General features: G+C 38.3%; 1 pseudogene and 1 further gene; one reads left to right on the top strand and one right to left on the bottom strand.

The window, feature by feature from the left end:
- The window catches only part of Igk (immunoglobulin kappa chain complex), a 3171119-nt gene that overhangs the window by 881393 nt on the left and 2277501 nt on the right, over window positions 1-12225 (bottom strand).
- On the top strand, window positions 10117-10570 carry Igkv12-42 (immunoglobulin kappa chain variable 12-42; annotated as a pseudogene). Its single transcript is given in 2 exon segments — window positions 10117-10165; window positions 10289-10570. Coding segments are annotated over 2 exon segments (331 nt in total).

Raw genomic sequence — 12225 nt, 5'->3', positions numbered from 1 at the left:
TCAGCCAATCCCCATTCTACTTTTCAGCACCAAATAACTAGTAAGACTTTCTTGATGGAAGACCTTGTGGCCACATCAATTAGGATCTCAAAGGAATTTTACACCACAAATCACAACTACCATCCTCTAATTCCTACCAGGAAAAAAAAAACCCTGAAACCAATGGGAAAAAACATACACTGAGGAAAGAAAAGAACAGAAATCAGCACCTAGAATTACAATTTCCCCAATTGCAGATACATAGATACTAGTGTAAAAACACAATCATTAACAACAAGGACAACATGTCTCCAATAGAACTGAGCAATCCTACCACAGGAGGCCCTTAGTATTGCAATGTAAAAGAAGAACAAGATAAAAACCCTAAAATAATCCCTATAAATATGAAAGAGGTTTTGAAAGAGAAAATAAATAATCCCTTAAATAAATATATGAATACAAAAATAAAGAGTGCAAGGAAATGAATAAAACAATTCAAGACCTGAAAGAAATAATATAATCAATGAAGAAGTCTCAACCAGGTGCAATTCTAGAAATGGAAAATTTAGCAAGTTGAATCTCAGAGACAAGTCTCACCAACAATATATAAGGTGTCAGACAAAATTCCCAGGTCCTTAAGGAATAATAGAAGAAATTGATACCTCCGTCAAAGAAGTTATAAATCTAAAAAGTGCACAAAATATTCATGAAGACTGGACAGTGTAAAAAGACCAAATTTGCGATGAATAGAAATAGAGGAAGGACAAGAAAATCAGGTCAATGATACAGTCCATATTTTCAACCAAATTGATAAAAAAAAAGTGCCTTCCCAAACCAAAAGATGATGGTACATATGAAGATAGAGGAAGCAGATGTAGCACAAAGTACATTCGATGAGTAAAGAAGTCATAAATAATTAAATTAGATAGGTAATGGCACAGCATACTCATAAAAAGAAAAATCCATCAAGAAATGCTGTGGCTTTCCTTCTTGAACTTCCTGTGGTCTGTGAACTGTATCTTGGTTATTTCGTATTTCTGGGCTAATATCCACTTATCAGTGAGTACATACCATGTATATTCTTTTGTGATTGGGTTACCTCACTCAGGATGATATTTTCTACTTCCATCCATTTGCCTAAGAACTTCCTGAGTTCATCATTTTTAATAGCTGAGTAGTACTCCATTGTGTAAGTGTACCATATTTTCTGTATCAGTTCCTCTGTTGAAGGACATATGGTTTCTTTTCAGCTTCTGGATATTATAAATAAGGCTGCTATGAACATAATGGAGCATGTGTCCTTACTATATATTGGAACATCTATTGGGTATATACCCAGGAGTGGCAGAGCTGGATTCTCAGGTTGTACAATGTCCGATTTTCTGAGGAGCTGCCAAACTGATTTTCAGAGTGGTTGTACCAGCTTTCAATCCCACCAATACTGGAGGAGTGTTCCTCTTTCTCCACATCCTCGCCAGCATCTGCTGTCACCTGAGTTTCTAAACTTAGCCATTCTGACTTGTGTGAGGAGCAATCTCTGGGTTGTTTTGATTTGAATTCCTGATGATTAAGAATGTTGAACAATTTTTTAGGTGCTTCTCAGCCATCCAATATTCCTTGGTTGAGGATTTGTTGTTTAGACTTGTACCCTCCCCCCCCCCCTTTTTAAATAGGTTTATTTGATTTTCTGGAGTCTAACTTCTTGAGTTCTTTGTATATATTGGATATTAAGCCTCTATAGGATATAGGGCTGGTAAAGATCTTTCCCCAATCTGTTGCTTGCTGGTTTGTCCTAATGAGAGTGTTCTTTGACTTACAAATCTTTGCAGTTTTATGAGGTCCTATTATTGAACATAGAGTATAAGCTACTGATGTTCTGTTCAGGAAATTTTTTCCCTGTTTCCATATCCTCAAGGGTCTTCCCCACCCTCTTTCTATTAGTTTTAGTCTATCTTGTTTTATGTGGAGGTCTTTGCTTCACTCAGACTTGAGCTTTGTACAAAGAGTTAAGAATGAATCCATTTGCATTCTTCTACATGCTAATCATCAGTTGAATCATCACCTTTTGTTGAAAATGCTGTCTTTTTCCCACTGGATGGTTTTTGCTCCTTTGTCAAAGATCAAGTGGCCATAGGTGTGTGGGTCACTTATGGGCCTTCAATTCTATTCCATTCATCTACCTGTCTGTCACTGTACCAATACCAGTTTTGTTTTTGTTTTTATTTTTGTATTTGTTTTATCACAATTGTTCTGTAATAGAGCTTAATGTTAGGGATGGTGATTCCCCAAGAAGTACTTTTATTGTTCAGAATAGTTTTTGCTATGCTGAGTTATTTGCTATTCCAAATGAATTTGAAAATTGCTCTTTCTATCTCTATGAAGAATAGATTTGAAATTTTGATGGGGTTTGAATTGAATCTGTAGATTGTTTTTATCACAATGGACAGTTTTACTACATTAGTCATACTAATCCATGAGCATGGGGGACTTTTCCAACTTTTGAGATCTTCTTTGATTTCTTTCTTCAGAGACTTGAAGTTCTTGTCATACAGATCTTTCACTTGCTTAGTTAGAGTCACACCAAGATATTTTATATTATTTGTGGCTCTCATGAAAGGTGTTGTTTCCATAATTTCTTTCTCAGCCTATCTATCCTTTGTGTAGAGGAAGAACACTGATTTTTTGAGTTAATATTATATTCAACCAGTTTGAAGAAGTGGTTTACCAGGTTTAGGAATTCTCTGGTGGAATTTTGAAGTCACTTAAGTATATGATCATATCATCTGCACATAGTGACATTTTGACTTCTTCCTTTCCAATTTGTTTCTCTTTGACCTCCCTTAGTTGTCTAATTGTTTTTGCTAGGACTTTTAGTACTATATTGTACAGGTACGAAGAGAGTGGATAGCCTCATCTTGTTCTTGATCTCAGTGGGATTGCTTCAAGGTTCTCTCCATTTAGTTTGATCCTGGATATTTTGTTTAATTCCTTCACCTATTTCTTTGTGTTTTCTTGTAATTGTTTAAGGTTGTGTGTGTGTGTATTTGTGTTTGTGTGTGTGTGTTCTCATTAAGGTTTTCAACCTATATATCTGTGTTCTCCTGTATTTATCTAAGGGAGTTACTAATGTCCTTCTTAATATCTTTTATCAGAACCATGCATTGTTCTGATAAATTTTTAAATTGCTATCTTGCTTTTCTGGTGTGTTGGGGTATGAAGGAATTGCTGTTGTGGGAGAACTGTGTTTTGATGATACCATGTAACCTTGGTTCCTGTTGGTAAGTTTGATGAATTTTTCTTTTGCCATCTGGTTATCTCTGGTGTCATTTGTCCTTGCTCTCTCTGGCTTGAGCTTGTCCCTCCTGTGGCCCTATAAGCCTGTTTCAGCACTCCTGGGAAACTGGCTCTCCCCTGTAACTAGAGGGCTGCAGAACAGTCTCAGCTTCTGGGTTCAGATGGTGACTGGAAGAACCCTGTCCTAGCTGCTACACTGCTCCTGTGCCCTGTGCTCTCTTGGTTGGTTATGCTTTAGGCACTCACTGCACAGAAAAAAAAATTTTTTTTGTTAAAAAACTGATGCCAAGTCACAGTTGGCATATCCTCTCCCAGTAGGAACACACATGGCATCCAAATTAGGAAACAGCATTTAATCAGGCAACAGAGTCAGAGAGATGGGGAGGAGAGGAGGAGATGTTGTAAAGTTCATGTTTACAACTTTAAAGACACCATTTTCATTTATGTTACATCCACATCTTCGAGGGAATTTGACTTTAATGCAAAATCTTCATACTCATGGTAATTGAGAGTTACAACAATCTTTCCCTTTCCTAATTTTCTGTTTGTCTCTCAATATTAATAAACAGATTCCTATGTTGTCTACATAGGCAAAAATATAACGATCAGTGGAATCCTGTAGAATTGCTAAAGGTTTATGGAAGGACATGCTCTATTAGCATTTTCTCAGAGGGAAGAACACAGCCTGAGGAAGAATAGAGTCAAACTTTCTGTACAAAAATGTAGCCTATAGTGGTATCACAGCCTAGTTTCTGGAGCTTTTCTGCATTCTATATTCATCAAGCCTCAAAATTGTTATGATTATGAAGCAGGTAAGGATAGAGAATAGGTGAGTAAGTTGGCACTCCACTTGCCCTGGGGCTTGTACACAAAGCAAACTCATGCACAGGCATGCACACACAAGAGTGCATACACACACACACACACACACACACACACACACACACACACACACACATACATACACATATACACGCACCTAGGAATACATTAGCAACCTATAACTCTCAAATGAATAGAGTTGCTAGTTTCTATTCTGTCAGCAACAGATAGATCTCCTCAGAATCCCATGGCAGCACCTTATTGCTAATCAAACACATTTGGTAACACATTTTGAAAACCAGATCAGTAGGTAGAAAGAGCCTACAGTGATTTTGAATACATATACAATGATAAATTTTATCCTCTAAGTTAACTCTAATAGTTCCCAATTTACCATCTCCAAATAATGTATAATTTGACTTGTATAAGCTTGAACAAATATGATTTATGGTACTGGTGTCAGTCTCACACTGTAAAATCCTTACCTCCTATGGAATCATGGTCTGCACATGTCAAACTTTTACCATTCAACCATTCATGGAAACTTGCACTAAGTCTGGAAAGTACTGTGGCTATAACTCCTCATGTACAGCTTCTACTTTTACTTCCTTACATGCTTTTCCCAATACACAGCCTGAATCCTTCTGTCCTAAATTTAGATTAACATATATGTCCTCTTAATACTCAGAAAAGTTAAGGTGTCCATAGTATATGCAGTTTGGGGATCCATTTTACATTTAAGGACATGAATAATTATTTCTAAGAGAATAGTCATATACATTAACTATGATAACTTGTGGAAAAAGCGAGAAGTCAGGTGCCATAATTTGAAGACTCAGAGGACACTGGTTATAGCTATAATCACAGATGAATCTAGGAGGGGAGTTCATATGCATAGAAAGAACAGAGAAAACCCATGTCATTTTTTCTGGCTTGATGGAAACAATTCATGTGTAGCTGAGCTGTCATAAGAAAGTAAAGTGAATACATATTGTTAGAGTTCCTTTGTGATTGGGTTACTTCACTCTGGATGATACCCTCCAGGTCCATCCATTTGCCTAGGAATTTCATCAATTCATTTTTTTAATAGCTGAGTAGTATTCCATTGTGTAAATGTACCACATTTTCTGTATCCATTCCTCTGTTGAGGGGTATCTGGGTCCTTTCCAACTTCTGGCTATTATAAGTAAGGCTGCTATGAACATAGTGGAGCATGTGTCCTTCTTACCGGTTGGGGCATCTTCTGGGTATATGCCCAGGAGAGGTATTGCGGGATCCTCCAGTAGTAATATGTCCAATTTTCTGAGGAACCGCCAGACTGATTTCCAGAGTGGTTGTACAAGCTTGCAATCCCACCAACAATGGAGGAGTGTTCCCCTTTCTCCACATCCTCGCCAGCATCTGCTGTCACCTGAGTTTTTGATCTTAGCTATTCTGACTGGAGTGAAGTGGAATCTCAGGGTTGTTTTGATTTGCATTTCCCTGATGATTAAGGATGTTGAACATTTTTTCAGGTGCTTCTCTGCCATTCGGTATTCCTCAGGTGAAAATTCTTTGTTCAGCTCTGAGCCCCATTTTTTAATGGGGTTATTTGATTTTCTGGAGTCCACCTTCTTGAGTTCTTTATATATATTGGATATTAGTCCCCTATCTGATTTGGGATAGGTAAAGATCCTTTCCCAATCTGTTGGTGGCCTTTAGCCCAGAAACTTAGGATAGCCAAGATATAAGATACAACTTGCCAAACGCATGAAATTCAAGAAGAACGAAGACCAAAGTGTGGACACTTTACCCTTTCTTAGAAATGGGAACAAAACACCCATAGAAGGAGTTATAGAGACAAAATTTGGAGCTGTGACGAAAGGATGGACCATCTAGTGATTGCCATATGCAGGGATCCATCCCATAATCAGCTTCCAAATGCTGACACCATTGCATACACTAGCAAGATTTTGCTGAAAGGACCCAGATATAGCTCTCTCTTGTGAGACTATGCCGGGGCCTAGCAAACACAAAAGTTGATGATCACAGTCAGCTATTGGATGGGTCACACAGCCCCTAATGGAGGATAGGAGCTAAAGGGAACTGCAACCCTATAGGTGGAACAACAATATGAACTAACCAGTACCCGGGAGCTCTTGTCTTTAGCTGCATATGTTTCAAAAGATGTCCTAGTTGGTCATCACTGCAAAGAGAGGCCCATTGGACTTGCAAACTTTATATGTCCCAGTACAGGGGAACGTCAGGGCCAAAAAGGGGCAGTGGGTGGGTAGGGGATTTGGGGGTGGGTATGAGGACCTTTGGGATAGCATTGAAAATGTAAACGAGGAAAATACCTAATAAATAAATTTTAAAAAAAAAGTAAGTAAAGTGAAGAATTGAGTTGGAATTTTTATGGGGATTGCATTGAATCTGTAGATTGCTTTTGGCAAGATAGCCATTTTTACAATGTTGATCCTGCCAATCCATGAGCATGGGAGATCTTTCCATCTTCTATGATCTTCTTTAATTTCTTTCTTCAGAGACTTGAAGTTCTTAACATACAGATCTTTCACTTCCTTAGTTAGAGTCACGCCACGGTATTTTATATTATTTGTGACTATTGAGAAGGGTGTTGTTTCCCTAATTTCTTTCTCAGCCTGTTTAATCTTTGTGTAGAGAAAGGCCATTGACTTGTTTGAGTTAATTTTATATCCAGCTACTTCACCGAAGCTGTTTATAAGGTTTAGGAGTTCTCTGGTGGAATTTTTAGGATCACTTACATATACTATCATATCATCTGCAAAAAGTGATATTTTGACTTCCTCTTTTCCAATTTGTATCCTCTTGATCTCCTTTTGTTGTCGAATTGCTCTGGCTAGGACTTCAAGTGCTATGTTGAAGAGGTAGGGAGAAAGTGGGCAGCCTTGTCTAGGCCCTGATTTTAGTGGGATTGCTTCTAGCTTCTCACCATTTGCTTTGATGTTGGCTACTGGTTTGCTGTAGATTGCTTTTATGATGTTTAGGTATGGGCCTTGAATTCTTGATCTTTCCAAGACTTTTATCATGAATGGGTGTTGGATCTTGTCAAATGCTTTCTCTGCATCTAACAAGATGATCATGAGGTTTTTTTCTTTGAGTTTGTTTATATAATGGATTACATTGATGGATTTCCGTATATTAAACCATACCTGCATCCCTGGAATAAAACCTACTTGGTCAGAATGGATGATTGCTTTAATATGTTCTTGGATTCAGAAAGCGAGAATTTTATTGCGTATTTTTGCATCAATATTCATAAGGGAAATTTGTCTGAAGTTCTCTATCTTTGTTGGATCTTTCTGTGGTTTAGGTATCAGAGTAATTGTGGCTTCATAGAATGAGTTGGGTAGAGTACCTTCTACTTCTATTTTGTGGAATAGTTTGTGCAGAACTGGAATTTGATCTTCTCTGAAGGTCTGATAGAACTCTGCACTAAACCCATCTGGTCCTGGGCTTTTTTTGGCTGGGAGACTATTAATGACTGCTTCTATTTCTTTAGGGGATATGGGACTGTTTAGATCATTAACTTGATCCTGATTTAACTTTGGCTTCTGTTATCTGTCTAAAAATTTGTCCATTTTATCCAGGTTTTCCAGTTTTGTTGAGTATAGCCTTTTGTAGAAGGATCTGATGGTGTTTTGGATTTCTTCAGGCTCTGTTGTTATGTCTCCCTTTTCATTTCTGATTTTGTTATTTAGGATGCTGTCCCTGTGCCCTCTAGTGAATCTAGCCAGAAGTTGGAAAGAACCCAGATGCCCCTCAACAGAGGAATGGATATAAAAAATGTGGTACATTTACACAATGGAGTACTACTCAGCTATTAAAAAGAATGAATTTATGAAATTCCTAGGCAAATGGATGGACCTGGAAGGCATCATCCTGAGTGAGGTAACACAATCACAAAAGAACTCAAATGATATGTACTTCCTGATAAGTGGATATTAGCCCAGATACTTAGTATACCCTAGATATAAGATACAATTTGCAAAACACATGAAACTCAAGAAGAATGAAAACCAAAGTGTGAACACTTTGACTCTTTTTTGAATTGGAAACAATCACCTATGGAGGGAGTTACAGAGACAAAGTTTGGAGCTGAGACAAAATGATGGACCATCTAGAGACTGCCATATCCAGAGATCCATCCCATAATTAGCCTCCAAACGATGACACCATTGCATACACTAGCAAGTGTTTACTGAAAGGACCCTGATATAGCTGTCTCTTGTGAGACTAGGCCGGGGCCTAGCAAACACTTAAGTAGATGCTCACAGTCAGCTATTGGATGGATCACAGGGCCCCCAATGGAGGAGCTAGAGAAAATATCCAAAGAGCTAAAGAGATCTGCAACCCTGTAGGTGCAACAACATTATGAACTAACCAGTACCCCGGAGCTCTTGACTCTAGCTGCATATGTATCAAAAGATGGTCTAGTCGGCCATCACTGGAAAGAGAGGCCCATTGGACAGGCAAATTTTATATGCCCCAGTACAGGGGAATGCCAGGGCCAAAAAATGGGAATGGGTGGGTAGGGAAGTGGGGGGGGAGGGTATGGGGGACTTTTGGGATAGCATTCTAAATGTAATTGAGGAAAATACGTTATAATAATAATAATAATAATAAAAAAGAAAGTAAAGTGAGATTGTTACCCTGAACTGATGGGTTATTTATGTGAGATTCTGTCTTCCTTTACAAACCACACTCTCCACAATTATTCTATTACATTTCTGGAAATCACTGTGACCAAGAAGCTGCAAGGTCAGTTCTGTTGCTCAGTCCAATGTGATATATCTACATTACACTTTCATACCCAAATTTCAGGGAACATTTAGCATAAGCAAGTGGAAAGACCAATAGGATCATGGAGTTTGTTGTGAGGTAACAACAAAGCTATACCACTATACCTACAAAGTTTTGACAACATGAGTACTCAAATGTCAGTTGAATAAGGAGGACAGCAAATAAAAGGACAAACAGGATGGGCAACATCTCATGGGGCCTAAATTCTACAAAATATATATATATATATATATATATGTATGAAGTGGGTAAATCTGGTAGCAGAAGTACTTCTCCTTAGGTAGTAGCACAACAATTGAATGTCCAGGTTGAAAAGATAAGCCCTGAAAACATATGTAATGTAATGTTATAAGGACTCAAGGTATTATATTTAGGAGTGTGTGTGTGTGTGTGTGTATGTGTGTGTGTGTGTGTACAAAAATACATAAGAACAAATGGAAAAAGAGGCCATGAATTCGAAAGCAAACAGGGATAATTTGGGGGGGCATGGAATAGGTAAAATTTAGGGAAAATATTGTAATATTCAAGCTCACAAACAAACATAGGGAAAAAACAAAACAAAACAGAAGAAGCTGTATGGCAGCAATAAAGTCTACACCTATCTTGGAAAGGACAATGGAACCAGTTAGTACTGCTTAGAAGAGTAAGATACCTGAAACATACTGACATGGAGGAAAACATGGTACCTCTATAGAGGACATGATAGAAATCAAAATAAGGTGTAAATCATAGATTATTACTGTTCTTTGTTGTTCAAAGAGAAGCACATTTCCTACAAATAAACCTGTCCAGTGAGCCAGGTGGTGGTGGTGTATGCCTTTAATCCCAGCACTTGGTAGTCAAAGGCAGGCAGATTTCTGAGTTTGAGGCCAGCTTCGTCTACAAAGTGAGTTCCAGGACAGCCAGGGCTACACAGAGAAACCCTGTATCCAAAAAACCAAAATAAAAACGAAAATAAAAACAAAAACAAACCAAAAACAAAATAAAACAAACAAACATACAAACAACAAAACTTAAAAAAAATGTCCTGTTTCTCAGTTTGAGACATCAGAGAACCACAGGTCTGTAATGAGTCCTTCCGCTGTGCCTACACTTTGGTGATTTGCATGTACACAAATCATAGTGCACTAACATGAGGATTTCTTCATAGTCAGGTCACACCCTGTGCTGGAGTCAGCCTCACACTGATCACACACAGATAGGAGTGTGCCCACTCAGCTCCTGGGGTTGCTGCTGCTGTGGCTTACAGGTAAGGAAGACAGCACTGGAAATTCTCTCAGCTTCCTGTAGTCAGTGTTGCTTGGTCTCAGTGACAATCTTCTTGTGAGAGAATTAATCACATGTGGATTTGTTTTCAATTTTCCAATCTCAGATGCCAGATGTGACATTCAGGTGACTCAGTCTCCAGCCTCCCTGTCTGCATTGCTGGGAGAAAGTGTCACCATCACATGTCAAGCAAGTGAGAATATTTACAAGTATTTAACATGGTATCAGCAAAAACCAGGGACATCTCTCCATCTCCTCATTTATGGTGCAATCAGCTTGGCCGGTTCAGTGGCAGTGGATCTGGCACACGGTATTCCGTAAAGATTAACAGTTTGCAGCCTGAAGATCTTGCAACTTATTACTGTCAAATTGCTTTAAATACCCCTTCCACAGTAATTCAGTCCATGATATAAGCATGGAAGAAGAAGTGGAATGCTGGCTGGTGTATCCACATGCTCAGCTGCTCAGAGTGCCTCACTTTGCCAGGGATTAAAGTTTAATCGGATGTTTCTGTGTAGGAGTCAGAAAAAGTTTACTATGTCCTATACCCTGTACTTTTCCCCATGCTTAGTGTCAAAACAAGGGAATTTTTTTACATGTATAATAAAAATAAAAAAAGCAAAAACATAAAGAAAAAATCCTATTTATATGTATCAGATTTATGGCAACTACTGAGATTCATTCAACACTTTTGTCAACAGAGGCACACACACACACACACACACACACACACACACATACACACACACACACACACACACCACTCAGCTGGAGTTATTTGGACATAAAAATGTATCTATTTATAGGATTAAAATATTGAGGAAAAAGTCTGTGGAAATAGTTTAATGATTAAGTACATGCAGAGGATCTGAATTTGAGATGTAACATGTACTTGATTTCTAGGTTTTGATAACTCCAATTCAAAGATTTTTAAACCACTCTTCCTGCCTATGAAAAAGAGAAATCCTGCCAACTTTGAAGCAGGTATGCAATCAGCAAAGAGTTGATGAAGATACCTTAGTATAAATTGACTTCTTCAACCTGGATCAGACTTGGGGAATCTGATCTTGCTTGGTGTACTCCCAAGAAAATTAAACATATTATACTTTGGGAGGAAAGATTTCTGGTGTAATACAATCCCTGGTACAAAAAGAAGTGCTATTAGCTAGAAACTCAACCCAGGGTACATGTCATTTCTTACCTGTACTCTCTTAAGAGGTAATGGAAGAAGCTAGAAATATCCCAGATGTCCCTCAACAGAGGAATGGATAAGGAAAATGTGATACATTTACACAATGGAGTACTACTCAGCTATCAAAAACAATGAATTTATGAAATTCTTAGACAAATGGATAGATCTGGAGGATATCATCCTAAGTGAGGTAACCCAATCACAAAAGAACATACATGATATGCACTTAATGATTAGTGGATATTAGCCAAGAAATTTAGAATACCCAAGATACTATTTGTGAAACACTTGAAACTCAAGAAGAAGGAAGACCAAAGTGTGGATACTTCCTTCATTCTTAGAATAGGGAACAAAGTACCAATGGAAGGAGTTACAGAGACAAAGTTCGGTACTGAGACTAAAGGAAGGACCATCCACAGACTGCCCCACCTGGGGATCCATCCCATTAGCAACCACCAAACCCAGACACTATTGTAAATGCCTACAAGATTTTTCTGACAGGACCCTGATAGAGCTGTCTCCTGTTAGACTATGCCAGAGCCTGGAAAATACAGAAGTTGATGCTCAAAGTCATCTATTGGATGAAACACAATGTCCTCAATGAAGGAGCTAGAGAAAGTACCCAAGGAACTGAAGGGGTCTTCAACCCTATAGAAGGAAGTATGAACTAACCAGTACCCCCAGAGCTTGTGTCTATAGCTGTATATTTGGTAGTGGATGGCCTAGTTGGTCATCAATGGGAGGAGAGGCCCTTGTTCTTTTTGTTTGTTTTGTTTTTTGTTTTTTGTTTTTGTTTTGTTTTGTTTTGTTTTTTATTTTTTCCAGACAGGGTTTCTCTATACAGCCCTGGC

Source organism: Mus musculus, chromosome 6, assembly GCF_000001635.26.
Source record: "Mus musculus strain C57BL/6J chromosome 6, GRCm38.p6 C57BL/6J".
In the NCBI taxonomy this organism is placed as follows: Eukaryota; Metazoa; Chordata; class Mammalia; order Rodentia; family Muridae; genus Mus; species Mus musculus.
The sequence above is the reverse complement of the archived record's forward strand: the minus strand, read 5'-3'. Positions and strand labels throughout refer to the sequence as shown.